We start from the raw sequence: 17,507 nt of genomic DNA on the forward strand, positions 1-17,507 counted from the left end.
ATACTAATTTTTAATTTCTTTACCTCATATGTACCTTCATGTGTGACTTGAAGCTTGTCCCATATTTCTTTGGCGGTTGTACACGATGAAACTCTTCCGTATTCATCTGGTCCAAGAGCACAAAAAATAATATGGATGGCTTTGGAGTTGAGCTGGAACATTCTTGTCTCTCCTTCACTCCACAACCTTGGATGAGTGAGAGGTTTGATGTATCCTTCTTCTACAGCATTCCATGCTCCCATGTCACTTGCTTGAATGAAATACATCATTCTATTCTTCCAATAGGCATAGTTAGCTCCATTGAAGAAAGGAGGCTTGTTGACGGGCATCGAATCGAGACCGGAGTCGAAGTTTGAAGCGGAGGCCATTGATGACTTTAATAATCGATATAACTCTTCCCGAATCGACTCAAGAGGCGATTAAACCTTCAAATGAGTTAGGCTCTTATACCAATTGTTGAGTTAATCGATCGACGGAATCGGCCAAGAGGGGGGTGAATTGGCAATTAAAAATTTCGTGGAAGCTTTTGCAGAAAAATTGAAAGTAATTGCACAGCGATTTACAGTGGTTCGACTTTCTCAAACAAAGTCTACGTCCACTACCTTAGCTATCCACACTAAGGATTTTCCAACAAATTCACTAATTTGTTCTTTCTTTTGAGGCCAAAGAGATAACCTTACAAAATCCCTCAAGAGTATACCCCAACTCTTGAGAACACTCTTTTTCCCAAAGAGAAGATTACAAATTTGAAAACTTACAAGAAAACCTCACAAGGTAAGATGTTTGCACAATTCTAGAACAAGAAAAGAACACTCAAAGATAATTACAAATGAGCACAAATGGTGTTCTTGAAAGCAAAATGAATATTGAAAGGAAAATTGGCTTGATTTGCACAAACTTGGTGTTTGATGCTTTCTCTCTTGTTTCTCTATAATTTCTTGTTGATCAAGGGCTTCAGAACTTGTTTAAATACACCTTGAATCTCTTCTGAACGTTGGGGATGATTAGTGAAGATCATATAGCCGTTTTAGTGTGAAAACAATTAATAAAACAGTTTGGAGCGTGGGGGGAATCGGTACCCCCTATGGGGAATCGGTTCCCTAAGTGTAAAATTCAAATATTTCGACCGTTGAACAGGGGGAATCGGTACCCCCTATGGGGGAATCGGTTCCCTCCGAGCATTCTGGAAATCTCGGAGCCAAACCCTTCAGGGGGGAATCGGTACCCCCTTGGGGGGGAATCGGTTCCCTCTGAGCAATCTGGAATTTTTGGCTTTGAAATGGTTCGAAATACTTTGAAAGATTATTTTGAAATTGTTTTAAGATTAAAACTTATTTTTACACTTAAGTAAGGATTAAAAATGATTTTTGTAATATTTTGAGTAATGTTTTGATATTCGAATAATTATATCGAATATACTTAGAAAATCATTTTGGAAAATCTTAAAATTCATTTAACTTAATTTGTTATATCGAAATATCAAAATGTTTTCAACATTCCCTTTTGACAAAAGTATCTTCATCCCTTTCTCGCTCATATGGTCAAGCCTTTGGTGCCATAGGTTTGATTTTCCATCAGCATCTGCTACTGTAATGATATTCTCTAAATTTGAGGTTACATAGAGAGTACCAGTCTTCTTACCACGAGCAATGACGAGTGCTCCTTTGGTAATCTTCCATTCACAGCCTGAAAAGGTTGTACTATATCCTTCTCCATCAAGCTGTCCAACAGAAATCAGATTTCTTTTGAGGCCAGGAATATGTCTCACTCCTATCAGCTTCTAGGTGGTCTGGTTTGGCAGCTATAGTCGGATGTCTCCTTTTCCGACGATCTTCAAGGTTTCATCATCAGCTAGATGAACCTTCCCAAAATCACCACTGACATAGTTCTCCATGATTTCTCGGCATGGGGTGGAGTGGAAAGATGCCCCTGAATCCAAAATCCATGATTCAATCGGACTGTTGACGCTTAAAATCATGGCATCACCTGTCTCCTCCGTCATGTTGGCAGATTCCTATGCGCCGGTATTTTTCTTCGGTGCTCGGCAATCTCTTTTGAAGTGACCCTTCTTGCCGTAATTATAACAGGTAAAATCTTTATTTCCTTTTCTTGATTTTCCCCTTCTGGATTTTGATCTACCACGATTTGAATTTCTTTCTGAAGTTCTCCCTCTAGACTCCGTGTGCAAGGCTGAGGAGGTTGATGCTTCACCCGATTCTCTCCGTCGAATTTCTTCGCTCAGTACCAGATCCTGAACATTGTCGAATTTCAATTTACTATTTCCCGACGAGCTGCTAACTGCTGTAACAGTAGCATTCCAACTATCTGGTATAGATGATAAGAGAATTAAAGCTCGAACTTCATCATCGAATTCAATTTCCACTGAACTCAACTGAGTTGTGATTGTGTTGAGTTCATTTAGGTGTTGTGCCATTGATGCCCCTTCCGTCATCCGTAAATTGAATAATCGCCTCATCAAATGAACTTTGTTTGAGGCCGATGGCTTCTCATACATACTGGAGAGAGTCGCCATAAGACCCGCCGTGGTCTTTTCCTTTGCTATATTGAAAGCAACATTGCGGGATAACGTCAATCGGATAACTCCGAGGGCTTGTCGGTCGAGAAGAACCCAATCTTCATTCTTCATGCCTTCTGGTTGCTTTCCTGAGAGAGGTTGATAAAGATTTTTCTGGTACAGAAAATCTTCAATCTGCATCTTCCAGAAGCCAAAGTCTGCACCATCGAACTTTTCAATTTTCACATTCCCTTCGTCTGCAGCTATCGCTTCAACTCGAAACTGGCTTCTTTTGGATCGTTTCTGACAATTCTTGCGAACCACCGTGTATTAGAACACCACCGTCGACAAACTCGTATCGTCGACCGAATTTCACTATTCACGAAATTCACTATTTATGTTAATAGTAATGAATAGTAACCTCGCAGAAAAATTGACAAAATTCAAATCCAAAAGCTCTGATACCAGTTGTTAGGAAATAAACGAGTCACAAGTAATTTCCCTATAACCAGATTAGTGAGAATGCGAAATAAAAGCGAAAAAATAATACCCAAAAATTGATAACGGAGTTCAGCCAATTGTGCTTACGTCTCCGGGCTGCTGCAGATCTTTTACTAAGAGAGAAAATTTATAGGTGTTTACAAAACACTCACTACTCACAAGAAAGCTCTCTAGTATAGGAAGAAAGAAATGTTTTGGGATGATTTTGAAACTAAATGAGTTAGGGTATTTATAACTGAAACTTTGGAATTAATCTTATAAATACCTTAAACTGTATAGTGGCTAAAATGTAATTAAACAAAAAAATATTTTAATTAAAATATTGAAACACCGAATTCGATGCCCCTTTGTTGAAAAATGATACTGACTTTACAAAAAAAAATCATGCCCCCGCCTACCCTTTTTGACTTTACAACACACTGTGATTTTCCCATGGAATCTTCTACTGTAATTACCATGCTTATGACTAATCATTCCACTGCCATCACTACCTGGTTCATGCCTAAGAAAAAATCCCAGAAAAAAGAATCAAGTTAGATTGCTTTGCAATTGTTTTGTTTGATGAAGAAGGAAGGATTTGTTTATAATCTTTGTTCGTAGAAGAAGATATCAGCCGCTATCCCAATGTGGAACCAAATGCTAAAGAAGCGTTCTTGTCACAGGGGAACGCTTTCTAATCTTCAGTTGAAAAGTCTTCAAAAATGGCGGAAGGGATCCAATTCGATGGCGCTGCCCTTCAAAAAGAAAATATTATGCATCAACCAAACACTGCCCTAAGTTGTAGAGTTGTATTGCATTCGGGTTTACGCGGCAACTTCATTGCCAAAATGCAAACCATAATTTCCATTTTTCCAGGAATAGGGAGAGAGGAAAATAAACCAACGACCAATTTCCATATATATGCATGGTTATATATGTAATGTATTGTACTTAAAAGATCAAACAACGATCTTTACTGATATTGATTTAATCTCCGTTTCGTTTTATATGGACTGAAAGTCTCCCAACAAACACGGTCTTCAACCGAAGAAATGCAAGCACACTGATTCCCCCGAGAGAAAGAGAGAAATCTCAACCCCTATCTCTTCCTTTATTTTCTTTAAATTTTTTGGTTCAAATAACAGGAAATTTCGCTTGTTTTGTGTTAATCTTGTCTGCAGAAAAAAAATCTCCCATTTTTCATGTTCCAATCAATGGAACATTAAAATTCATAGATTTTTTCCTGCAGAATTTGGATTTACCGACAGAAAGAGGGATTTTAGCGGATATTCTTCTTTTTCCTCGTGGGTTTTTTTGTCAATTTGTTGAAAGGATTTGATGATTTTATAGGATTTGGGTCGAATTGTAAAGACAAAAATCAAGAAAGAATGGGGGTGGATTATTACAATGTGTTGAAAGTGGACAGGACTGCAACGGAAGATGATCTGAAAAAAGCATATAGGAAACTGGCAATGAAATGGCATCCTGACAAGAACCCAAACAATAAAAAGGAAGCTGAGGCCAATTTCAAGCAGATCTCAGAGGCCTATGAGGCAAGTCTTTCCTTCATTTTGTTTCTCTTGGATTGTTAATATAATGAAAATGATGGAATTTATATCACTAGATTCTGTGTTTTCTTTATCAAGTTCTTTTGTCATTTGATTATGGTGTCTGGCTGGAAGGAAACACAATGACCTTGACTCTGTTTTGGCTGAGAAAATGGGTATTGAATGAATTAATGTTGATAGAGGAAGGCCTGAAGAAATTTATGTTCTTGCTTCAATCTTTGAATAGCATAGCTGTTTACTTTAATGGCATTAGAGATGTTTTATTGCTATTGCTTTTCTTGAAATGGAATTAAGGTTAGAGAGAAAGATATTGATGAATGATAATAAGATGAGGTATAAAACATGAATGCATCTATGTTACTCGGACTTCGATGTATCTGTACTTGGATTTTTCTGAAGTTTTTTCCCCCCGTGTATTTGGAGAAATTTTTGGAGGTCACATCCTCGTATTCACATGTTGGATGTGGTTGTTGGACATGAGTACCTCGAAAATAATGAAAAATCCGAGCAACATGGTTATGCATTGCATTTGTAGAAACCAGGTTTATGTGTTAGGAAGACCAGGACGATGCCCGTAAGCTCTTTCGAGAGCTGGTATCCATTGCCTTCTTAGTTTTGATATGGGGAATTATGTTAATTTTGTGATTTAGGTCTTGAGTGATCCTCAAAAGAGAGCAATTTACAATCAGCAGGGTGAAGAAGGGTTGAAAAACATCCCTCCACCGGGCAGTGGCGGATCATCAAGAAATGGCTTCTGTGGGTCGAGCGGGTTCAATCCTAGGAATGCCGAGGATATATTTGCCGAGTTCTTTGGAAGTAGTCCTTTCGAATTCGGGTCAGTGGGACCTGGTAGGTCTGCAAGATTCCACTCTGATGGAGGGAAGTTTGGAGGGTTTGGTTGCACTGACAACAATTTTCGAACTTACAATGATACAACTCCGCCCAGGAAACCACCCCCGGTTGAGAGCAAATTGCCTTGCACCCTTGAAGAACTGTACACTGGATCGACAAGGAAGATGAAGATCTCAAGAACTGTTGTCAATTCATCTGGGTATGAATATCCATCTAATGCATGATCCTCTATTGCATTTTCTCGTCTTATGTTTCATCTCGATAAGCTCAGAAATTCAGTTTCGTGTTCCGAGGATGGAACTAATGAGATTCTTTATCACATAAACTGAAACTCTCATCAAAGATGGATGCTTACTATTTGACAGTCTAAGCATGCATTTTCATTGAACTCACAGAGGAAAAGCAAAGCAATTATGTTTTCAAATCAAATGGTTGCAAATGAGTTTTAATTCTTTCATGCTTTGTGGCATTGTGTTTTCTATGCATGTATATCGTGTTCATGCTTTATATTGATTTTGCTGATTGAACAATAATTTGGATCCTTATAGGCGGCAAGCACAGGAATCGGAAACATTAACCATCGACGTAAAGCCAGGGTGGAAGAAAGGAACAAAGATTACTTTCCCAGATAAAGGAAATGAACAGCCAAATCAGCTTCCGGCGGACCTTGTATTTGTAATCGATGAGAAACCCCATGATCTTTACAAAAGAGACGGCAACGATCTTATCGTCGACCGAAAGGTGTCACTGGCCGAGGCACTTGGGGGTACAACTGTAAATCTAACTACGCTTAATGGCCGTAAGTTGTCGTTGCCCATAACTGACATTATCCACCCGGGTTATGAGCTCATTGTTGCTAAGGAAGGAATGCCAATTGCAAAGGAGCCTGGTAATAGGGGTGATCTTAGGATCAAATTCGATGTGAAGTTCCCTACAAAGTTGACACCGGAGCAACGAGCCGGACTCAAACGTGTTCTAGGGGGTTGAAGTAGGAAATCTTTCCCTATTGTATCGGCACTGACTGTGGCACCGAAACGTCAAATATGGTCTGATATAGTCATTGACTGGCATCTTGGAGGTAGAGAGTTGGCTTGCCCGTCTATCGTAGTTTAACTGCCCATCATTTTTGGTGCATTGTAGGGCACTTGCCTCAATCAAATGTATCTTTCAATGCCCTAAACCTATGTAACCTATTATAATTGGCTTTATCTTTGATCATTATTTTTTTTTCTTCTCCCAATTTGTATTGTGTAATTCTTTATGTATTCTATGAGATAAGGGGTTCATTCTTTTTTGTCCCGTTTTGTCTTTTATTCTTTATTTTGTAGTTTGTTATTTTCCCGATCCCTGTGGCATCAGTAGTTCGCTATCAGTAGTACTCGTGGTTATGTTTTTAAATAAAGGACACTTGTAATGATAGGACAAATTCCCCCAATTTTTTTATCATTAAAAAGTATAGGACAATTATCTATTTAGGTCTTTAAATTTTGATTTTTTTCTCTCTTATTTTTTTATTATTAATTATACTTTATCTCTTTGAACTAAAATCCTAACTTTGTCCCTGCCTTGGTCATTTTATGTATAATGTGCATACGGTAATTTATCTAAGTTGGTGCCAAAAGTTGAGTGTCATCAGCTCAATTGACAATCAAACTAATAAAAGTTAAAATAAGGATAATTAAATATCATCAAAAAAGAAAAACCTTCTGTCTTGAGGGACTTGGATTACAAAGATCCATTATAGTGGTGGTAACTTCCCGGTTCCCATTGGAGAAAGGAATTTTATTACTGAAACCTCACCCCCTAAAATCGACTGTGTAAAACGTCTTAGAAGACAAATTGTCTTTATCTTCTTGAGAAGACTGATACTACTCTTTCTGGGGAACTCATTGTCGCAACGCATTTGAACTGTCAATTGTGACATCAACCAGGAAAAAAAAGGAGAAAAACCCTTTTTATCATAAACTTAAATTCATATATGTGTTATATATGATAAAAATATATATTTATTATCAGTGGAATTAAAAAAAAACTCCATAAACAATACTAAATATATCACCTATGATGCTGATAGATTAGTGTCTAGAGTTTAGTAATTATGTAACGGGAATCGATATTTTAAGGTTTAAAATTTAGAGTTTATGATTTAAAACCCGTGTTTATTTATAAACACTAAACTTTAAAATTCAAATCCTGAACTTCTAAATGATTCATGTCATCCATTTAATCTTGCTTGTGGGGTGTTTTTTAACTTCAAAATGTATAAAATAATATATATATATATAATTTACCTTCTGTTGTCTGTACTTGTCGCGAATAGAATTGAGGGAGCAGCCATTAGTGTTGAGTTGCAATTCCTCCAATGCAAGTACACTAGTTTTCAGCTCTGATGCCTTGTAACTAGTATAATGCTCCAAGGTTGGATTCTGCGAAACAAAAAGCCCCAAAATAAATGGAAATTCTGTCCTTCAGACGGTGTTTCCAATTATAAGAAAGAACAAAAGAGAAAAGCTTGAGAGGGGAACAAGGATGAACAGACCCATGGATGCACTGATTTACTGAGGGTCCATCTAGCAAGGAATACAGCAGATGCAGCGATGAGTGAAGGCAAGAACTTTACGAAGTTGTACTCAACTAGACACAGCTCTGCCAAATAATTTGCTAAGAACTCTAGTTCCATGCACGGAACCTGTACTCCAACACAAGTGAAATGCAAATTAGTTTCTACTGAATTTTATAGAAAAAGATGTAGATAGGGATTCCAAGGTAAACTACTTTGTAAGTTGCTTGTGCTGCTTGAATGAATCTCCTGAGAAAAAATTGAAAATTAGGAAACGGATTAATCCATTCTGGTGTCGGAAGAGAGGCAGGCAAACCGTTCGGGCTAAACCCCAAGTTTGTTTTAGATGATCGGCTAAGCTGACGGCATTTAGTGGAGTTTGAAGATGGTGTCATTACCTGAGAAATGTTTTTGTGGTCGGAACAGAGAGATGAAAATACAAGAAATTCAGAACTTTTCTCTCCATTTTCAACACCTGCCATGTAGCCAGAGCCAACAGAATATGTCACAAACATTACTGCTAGACTATTGACCAAGATTTTGCTTACAGTTTTTTTTTTAAAGTACTGCTAGATTCATGAATGTTATGTACAAGTAGTAGCTGAAAAACCATACCTCTCCTCTTGTGTAGGTATTATCAGTGATGAAGCAGAATTCTTCCACTCTTGGTGCGCAAATCTCTTCGTACTTTCTTCAAACCGTAAAAGTAAAGCACTTAGAATCCTTAATGACAGAGTAAGAAAGATAATAACGACCAGTGTTGCAAATATCACCAATCTTATTTGAAAGTTTAGTGCATGTTTTAGCCCTCAGCAAATATTACTACTTTTTTTTTCATATTTATCATCAATGCGGGGGAAAAAAGTTAGATTCCTCTGTCACACTTGCATATGCGACTATGCGAGTGCACAAGCATATGTCAGAAGAGATGCATGGAACATAATTCTTAAGTCCCAGTAAATAAATTAAAGAACTTACGATGCAATTAGCATGCAGGTAACACCTAGTAGCTGGAGTCTATGTTTTTCTATAAAATTGTGGGAGAGAAAACGATCAATGAGGCTCACAGTGAGGTACAGTGTGTCTGGGACTAACTTATATTCTTCAGAAACCTGAAACGATAAGAAAAACTGTAAATAGCAGCAAGCACATCAAATAGCCTAAAGTTTAGATCATACTAACAAAAATGTAATAAAATCTCTCTTTATACGCTTCAAGAACAAAGAGAATATCCTTCTATTCAGAAGTTCGATAAATATATGATTCTTTTGGGTGAGGAGAACAATAAACAGTAGACTGTCTCTGCTCAAGAGAGAAAAGTTCTGGTGAACAAGAAAAATAGAACTGCATAATAAGATCTCGTACTAGGATGAAGTCTGCAGCTTTTTCAACTTCTTGTCCTACATTCAAGCATGTGGAGATGCAAGTAACTATTTGGCTATAAATTAACTACATTGACTTACCTCCACTAGCCAGTCAATCAAAATTCCTCGCATGCTTGGGGTAATATCCTTCTGCACCTGCTCCATATAATTAGTTGATGGTCTCCGGTTAAGCTGCAGAAGATAATCTGATGAAATAAGTATCAAGTTGCCAGTAGAGAAAAACTTGCAAGCTAAGAGACATTCCTTCCAATGAGAGAAAGAAAAAATCCTTCATCAAAGCAAAAATAACGATTATATATTGCCAACAGGAGTCACTGTCTCTGAATAATTCACTTCGTAAAAATGTAAAAAGGAAAGAGAGAAAAAGTAGCAGCAGCATCAAACCTCAGCAAGACGTACATAATTGTACTCCTATGGAAAAGTACGATAATCATATATTGGCATTTAGTGAATGAAAAATTGCATCACCAACCTCGGCAACACGTATATAATTGTATATATCGGGGGAATATAAGCTACACAATCGAGGATCTTTTAGGTTTGAATCAATATCCATAACATCTTTCGAGCATTCTGGTCTGTCGCAAACCTCATCTTCTTCTGCAACATCAATTTAAAGCTCAAAACCAACAAAAATTTACAAGCATAATATTTTAAGGGCTAAATGGCTTTTTTTTCTTCCAAAACCTTCGTTATGTTCTTCCAAATAAAAAGTTCTCAAAAAGTAAAACACACATAATGCCGTATTTTCAGAATAAGGTTCCATAAACATGACAATTGACACGGACCTAAAAGCACTGAACATTTTGATCAAAAACCATAACGGTAATAATACTTTGCAGTATCTTATTGTGTGTTAACCTTGGAGCAGTCTTGACACCTAGTACTTCTAAAACAGAGGACAACTGGACTGCATGATTAATGCCGTTCCTTCGATGATTTTAGAAAGAGCGCTAACCTTTTCTTTGAGGGCTTTGGTGTCCAACTGACATTGAAAAGGCCTGTATTGGGGGCAATGAATCTGGTACGGTACACTTTCTTTCAGCATGACACTTAGGCTCTGCTACTGCACTTTTTTCCAGTTTTACGGGTAAAGTGCTTTCCTGTGCCTCCATCATCCTTATTTTTGACAAGTCTTCAGCTAACTTTGCTTTCACATCTTCCACTAATGGAATCTCAGTGAAGATATCGTCAACCATTTCTTTTTTCTTCCCCCTAGGATCTCTAATGGTCTGCTTGGAGGTCTGTCAACCAGTAATAATAACAGAAACTTTGATTATTTAGCAAGTACAGATTACTTTGCCACTAGGAGAATAAATAGAAGCAAAAGCCATCCCTGCATTTCAGACAAATTTCAGGAAGAATTTTTCATCTACTCCGTTGTTTATTTGAGTAATAGTAAAGTAAACAACCTCCAAGTTCGTAAATAGATGTCATTAGTGCATGCTATTTAGTGCATAGGAAATTTGCAGGCTGAATTTCAGGAAAAAAATCAAAAGATGTCCTCACCTGAATTTTGGTTGCTTTTAAGTAGTCCATGTGCATATCGTCGGCACAGACGTTCGTTACATCTTTAAGCACTACCCTTCTTTTAGGCTGAAGGCCAACGGTGGCAGTCACAGAAGCCTTGTTCTCATCAGATGATGCACGTTTGGAGTTCATTCGATGAACACATTTTTTGACTTGTTTGAAGGACGATTTTGAGGCTGCACCCCCCTGTGCTTTAGCCAGTGCTCGAGTAATTCGTCGTGCTGGCTCTTCAAATTTTTCAGTAAGTTCATTTTCTTTATTCATACTCGTTTTCCTTCTGGAAGAACAATGCATGATTTTCAATTTGAATTTTTTTTCATTGAACCTGCATTTCTAACACCGAATCAATGTAACATGGTGAGAATATTGAATACGGTAAACTACAACTTTCTAGAAGAAAAAAAAACAAATGTTATGACTTGAATCAATTCTCGCACTGTATAAGCTCTGCAACAATATCACAAAATTATTGACTCGATAAACTTTAGCCTCATGCAAAAAATGCCATTTGTTTTGTATAATCAGAACTAGTTTTCCATTATGAAGAGTCAATCGAGCCATGAAAGGTCACCCTTTTCCATTTTCAAATATTGGAATCTGAGACCTTCGGAGTCCAAAATCAAAGTCTCAATTCTCAAGTTCCAACACTTGAAGTGTGTATCCGAAGAGTTTGACAAGGATTATTTTTACTGGTTGAAGTGAGTCTCAGAGAATCCTCTAGTGTGTCTCTCAGTGTGCGGTTAAAAAACTTAATTATTTTCACGGTATTCTGAGTAAGCTAAACAGCGGATTCTATATATTAATAAGTTGTTTATTTCAATTGAGACATTTTAGCTTTTAGGCGATTTCTAAAAAAATAGAAAAGAAAAAAGAATCTTCGATCCTATCCGAATTCCGAGCTAGCAAGTAAATAATAATAAAGAAAGACCGGGTCCAAATCTCCGAATGGATTATAAGTTATCAGGAATAACTACAGATTCATAAGAAAAATGTGATGCACTTGAATGTTTGGATAAAGTTCGATAATAAAATAAAAACAGAACTCTGCTTGAATGCTTGATAAAGCTTACAAAAAATACAGAAATTTTCTGAAAAAACAAAATAAAGGCTCCGTTATAGATCCAAAAGTTCAAATTCTTGCACTCTACCTATCATACAACCAGAATTATGAACTATAGCAATTCAAATGCAAAAACCAATAGCAACAGCTAAAAGTATTTGAAAAGAAGAAGAAGCTTACTGCGTTCCGGGGAGCTCCGCAAGACCGCAAATGAAGAACTCTGGATAGGTTTCCTCTACTTTTTTTGGCTTTTTTCAACTTTTTTTGTCTATTTTTAAGAGAGTGAAAAAGGTAGAGTGAGGGACAGTGAGCTGAGGCTTCCGAGAGCGTTAGATTGTTTGTCTAATATAAGCACAGAGAGAGAGAGAGAGGAGCGTAACTCCGTGGGCGGGACGCTGCTACAGTTTAAAGTTCTTTTAAAAAAATAAGGGATAAAACAATATCTAGTCCTTCAACTTCCTGAACTTTCTTTTCTTTTCTCTCATTTTTAGTCATTTCGTTATCTTATTTCTAAAGAAATATAATGACAAATTTATTCTTATGGGTTTTATTAAAATAATCAGAAAGATTCCATATTATATCTATGAAGCTCGAGATATTTTTTGATTAAATTGACATCTCCGAGTTCATAAAATTAAAGAGTGAATTGGAAATTTTAGAATCTAAAGGCCATCGACAATGACAATAGGTGATGACAATGACAGTAGTTAATGGTAATCGGTGACGATGATGAGTAGTGGTCAGTATCGGAGATTTTAATTAAATTCATGAGTCAAATTAATATTTATCTAATGCTTAGGAGAGAAATTAATAAATCATCTAAAATTTATATTCAAATTAATATTCTACCTATAACTTAATAATTAAATTATTTTTGCAAATATACCACGTTATCGGACACTAGAATTTACCTTTCTAAAAATGTCTTTCATCTTTATACTATTATTATCAACACAAATACACTCATATTTGTAATGGTTTTTAATAAATCTTCGTAATAAATAAAAGATCTATTTATATTAAAAGCTTATTTGATGACAAATTAAAAATTAAAGTCTCCTATACCAACAACCAGTTGGTCTAGTAGTATGAGACATTGGGTCCCTTAAACAATGTCAGAAGTTCGAATCATGTCGTTTGCGAATGAAGTAAACTGGGATGGGAGGGTCGCCCTCGCCTCTGCAGTACACAATATAGATTAGTCGATCAATAGATCGGATATCAATGATTAATTCAAAAAAATTAAAGTCTCCTTTGAACTCAAACAAAAAATGACTTAACTTAAAAAATAAAATTAATGAGATATGTAATTGTAATATAAATAATAGCCTTTTAGCTAAAAGTGCAACTTAAAAAAAATACATTTATAACTAATCTATGATAGGACTTAACCAAAAAAAATTGAATTATAAATCCAAGTATGCCTAAAACGTGGTATGAGTCAAACGTGGACAAGATCCCCAAGAGTTCAACATATGACAACAGACCCAATACTTGATTGGCATAAAAATTATAATGATAAATTGATCCTTAAGGTTTATGTTTTTTGTTAATTTGATTTATTTTTTAGTTAAATTTAAAATTTTGATCTTTTGAAAAAGTTCAATCATTTTTTTTATAAAAATATCGATTGAAATATTAAAACTTTAACACTGTTGACATGATAATTTATACGATAACCCGACATACTTCATATTGATGTGACATTATTTTTTATATATCACATTAATAAATAATTATAAAATTATAAAAATATTTTTAAAAAATAAGATAAGGTATACTTATAATATAATAAAATGTAGCAGCCAACAAAATTACCCATTTTATATGTGACATCTGAACCGGTACGTCAATCCCATCTCATATTTTTACATTAATTCCTTAAATACAAATGTACCAAAATCTTAAACACGGATACATTGGATTTACAAATTCTACTAAAATACAAATAAATATTTTTTTCGTTTTGGAAAACGAATTTCAAATTTAGTAAAAATAATATATTTTTTAAATAATAAACCTTAGATTTTCACTTGCTGATCAAAATGGTTCAAGTTATGAGAAGAGAATGGGTCAACTCCTTGTATTAATGGGGTTAAATTAATGCATTGAGCCGATCAAATGAAGGCAATGGGGGCCACCAACAAGCCGACAGGCAAGCATGCATGCACTCTGCTACCCTGTTTTTCTGCCTATAAATAATTTAGGTTGAAATGACCATCCAGCTCAGTTGGTAGAGCACAAAGATCTTAACTTTGAGGTCGTGGGATCGAGTTTCATGGAGGATATTTCATAATTTGGAGGTCTCCTACGGAAGTTGCTATCAACCTAGTGTTGGGGCAGCCTACTATCTTATCACCCCTTACCCCATTTCATATAGGAACAAGGGACAGCCATTCAGATTTAGGTAACAAAGTAATGGTATTTATGTTGCAATGTGAACACGTTGTTTATCATATTGAATAAGCCATGAGTCCATGCTTTGAAAAGAGAGAGAGAGCTACATAAAAAGCCAACACTTGAGAGTTATGTGAGATTATCATCGATCAAATTTTAAATTTAAAAAGTTACAAAAATCCTTGTACCTATAATAAATAATATGCTAATAAAATCTATATAATATCATCATCCATACTTAAGTTATGATTATTCATCTAAATAAAAAAGAAATAAATCATCATTTATCGTATTGTATACCTCAATTAAATTGGGTTAAAATGATTTGGATCAAATTGTTTTTTAAAATATACATTTAACAATTACTTATTTTATATTTGTGTGGGGAGGAGAATACTAAAAATTGGTTTTTTTTTTAGAAAGTGAGTTAATAGCATCGTCAATTACAATCGATCTAATACAATCAGGCTCGTCATAATAAAGCCAAAACGGATTGGGATTCGACAAAGCCCATTGGGCAAGACTATGAGCTACCATGTTTGCCTCCCGATTAATATAGAAAACTTTGAGCCCATTATTGGAAGCAAGTAACCCTCGAGTTTCATTGAGTAACAATTCGATTATGTACACGTCATCATTGCAATTAACAAGCATGTTGGCAATTGCGATCGCATCCCCTTCTATAATTGCTTTACCCCAGCCATTTTCGATTGCGAGTTGGATCCCTTGCGTAAAGGCCTTGGCTTTAGTAGACTCGGTAGAAAAGGGTTAAGGGATATGTCTACATATTCCACCAATCACTATACCATGTATGTCCCTTGCAACAACTCCAATAACAGCTACCTTACCAGAGGTATTACATGCTCCATCCACATTGATCTCTATAAAAGAGTTTGGAGGTTTAGTCTATGTTCGAGAAATGAAGGAGGTCATCTTCTGATGCGTCCAGCTCTCAAGGACTTCAAAAAATTCAAAGCAGAGGTTACAGGCTACAATGACGACGTCTCTATCCTCATGTACCTCTCCATCGTGAATGAACTTGTTGCACCTATTTCAGATATTCCACAGGAGAAAGACCAAACGTGCAAGCCCCATGTGGTCCAGTTGATAAGCAGACCAATCCAATCATGCCTTACAAGTGTTCCTCTGCCACTCAAAGATGTCCTTTTTAAGATATGTGATTTGCATAGTATTCATTTCCTTAGGATAATCTTTAAGGGCATAGAGAAAAGTTTCACTTGTGTCCCTATATAAAGGACATTTCCCTTCAGAAAGGCTGGCTTGTGTGAGTTTCTCTCTGGTTGGGACGGCGTTGTGGTAGATTTTTCACCCAAATATCTTTATTTTTGATAGAATTGGCAACTCAGTAAGGGTCTTCCATATTCTTGCATTATCTCTTAGGATCCCTTTTTGGAGCAGTAATCAATTATATATTGATTCTTCCTAGTAGCATCCGAAGGAGTGGTGATTCCATATTAGTTTTCCCTCTCGAGATGATGCATTCAAAGTACTTAAAATCTTGTATGTATCCTCCGGTGGGAGAAATATATGAATCTTGTTTTCATCCCATCTTGGTACCCCGGGAAGCATGAAATCCGAACATTTAATAGGGTTGTCACCGTTATCGACATAAGAGTTCGTCCAACAAATTGGAAAGGAGTCCCCCAGGCGTCTTCAAAAAATCGTGTATGATCGTCGAAGCCTAATCTCCAAAAGAAACATTCCTTAAAAGCCTCTTTTTCTTTGTAGATGCTAGCCACGCATTGGAAGACCTATCACCGAGATTGGCCTCAAAAAGACCTTGATTTGGGAAGTATTTCGCTTTCAGTAGTTTCCCTACTAACGAGTCTAGATCATGAAGAATACTCTAGACTTGATTGCCCAGCAGAATAATGTTGAATAATTTAAGGTCTCTAAAGCCTAAGCCCATTTCCCTTTAGGCTCTACCTCACGAAACCATCGCATGACCTCACTTGTCTTTCTTTCCTGACCACCAGAAAGAATGAATATGTGAGGTTATGTTCTCAATTATTCCCTCCAGAAGTAGATAGTAAGACATGGCATAAGTAGGGTGTGCATGCGCAATCGAGTTAAGGAAAACCTCTCGGCCTCCAAAAGTGAACAGATTCTTAGTCTAACCCTGTATACATTTAACGACTTTATTTATCACAAAACTAAACACATTGATCTTCCCTTTATCCACCGCCAAAGGCTTGCCAAGATAATCACCATGTTCTTCTTTCTTAGCGACTGTGAAGATTCTGAGGATGTTGTCTCGATGTTCTCGTCGTGTGTTATTTCTAAAGTAGATACTCGACTTGTCATAGTTAATCTTTTTTCCTGATGGTTTCTCATAAGTGCTGAGAAGACTTTTTGATCTTTTGGGATTCCTCCATCGAGTTCGTAAAGAAGATGAGACTGTCATTTACATAAAAAAAAAAGTGAGTGATCTTCGAACCTTTAATATTGGCACAAACCACTTTAATCATCCATTTTGTTGGGAAATAAACGAGTTACGAGTAATTTCCCTATAACCATACTAGTGAGAATGTGAAATAAAAGCGGAAAAATAATACCCGAAATTGATAACGGAGTTCAGCCAATTTTGCCTACGTCTCTGGACTACTGCGGATCTTTTACTAAAGAGAGAAAATTTACAAGTGTTTACAAAACACTCACAACTCACAAGAAAACTCTCTAAACTCTTTAGTGTTGGGAGAAAGAAATGATTTGGGATGATTTTGAAGCTAAATGGGTTATGGTATTTATAGTTGAAGCTTAAGGACTAATCTTTGTAAATACCCTAAAGTCCAGGGACTAAAAATAATTTTCTCATGCCTAAAATTCAACAAAATCCAGCCCCCATTTTGATTTTCAAGCAGTCAGCTGCCAATGAATTTAGCAGCCCATGTGCTTTTGAATTTTCAACAATCTCCCACTTGAATACTGATTTTAATCTGTCTTCAGACCTTGATCGATGCAGCAACATTTCTGGTCTTGTTATTCTAGCATGCCAACTGAAGCTGAACACAACTTCAGTTTGTCCATAGTCACCGTCTTTGTTAACATTCCTACCGGATTTTGAGCTCCACTGATCTTTTCAAGTTTCAAAATCCCATCTTCCAGAAAAGACCGGATAAAATGATATTGTTGAAAACAT

General features: G+C 36.3%; 2 protein-coding genes across 2 annotated transcripts; one reads left to right on the forward strand and one right to left on the reverse strand.

Moving 5' to 3' along the window:
- Window positions 1–4,165: 4,165 nt before the first annotated feature.
- On the forward strand, window positions 4,166–6,644 carry LOC120201105 (dnaJ homolog subfamily B member 4-like). The gene is made up of 3 exons (XM_039201778.1): window positions 4,166–4,573; window positions 5,212–5,614; window positions 5,964–6,644. Exons 1-3 carry the CDS (start codon window positions 4,384–4,386, stop codon window positions 6,400–6,402), a joined length of 1,032 nt encoding a protein of 343 aa, XP_039057709.1. The 5' UTR covers window positions 4,166–4,383; the 3' UTR covers window positions 6,403–6,644.
- Window positions 6,645–7,244: 600 nt separating this feature from the next.
- Window positions 7,245–11,217, reverse strand: LOC120201100 (cyclin-A2-2-like). The gene is made up of 11 exons (XM_039201771.1): window positions 10,870–11,217; window positions 10,319–10,604; window positions 9,833–9,960; window positions 9,439–9,531; window positions 8,954–9,087; window positions 8,591–8,666; window positions 8,374–8,450; window positions 8,191–8,224; window positions 7,955–8,104; window positions 7,707–7,841; window positions 7,245–7,323 (listed from the first exon to the last, which is right to left on the reverse strand). The coding sequence occupies exons 1-11, from the start codon at window positions 11,182–11,184 to the stop codon at window positions 7,261–7,263; spliced, it is 1,491 nt and encodes a 496-aa protein (XP_039057702.1). The 5' UTR covers window positions 11,185–11,217; the 3' UTR covers window positions 7,245–7,260.
- Between the last annotated feature and the right edge of the window lie 6,290 nt (window positions 11,218–17,507).

The sequence above is a fragment of the Hibiscus syriacus genome, unplaced genomic scaffold, assembly GCF_006381635.1.
Source record: "Hibiscus syriacus cultivar Baekdansim isolate YM2019G1 unplaced genomic scaffold, ASM638163v2 tig00006991_pilon, whole genome shotgun sequence".
Lineage (NCBI taxonomy): Eukaryota > Viridiplantae > Streptophyta > Magnoliopsida > Malvales > Malvaceae > Hibiscus > Hibiscus syriacus.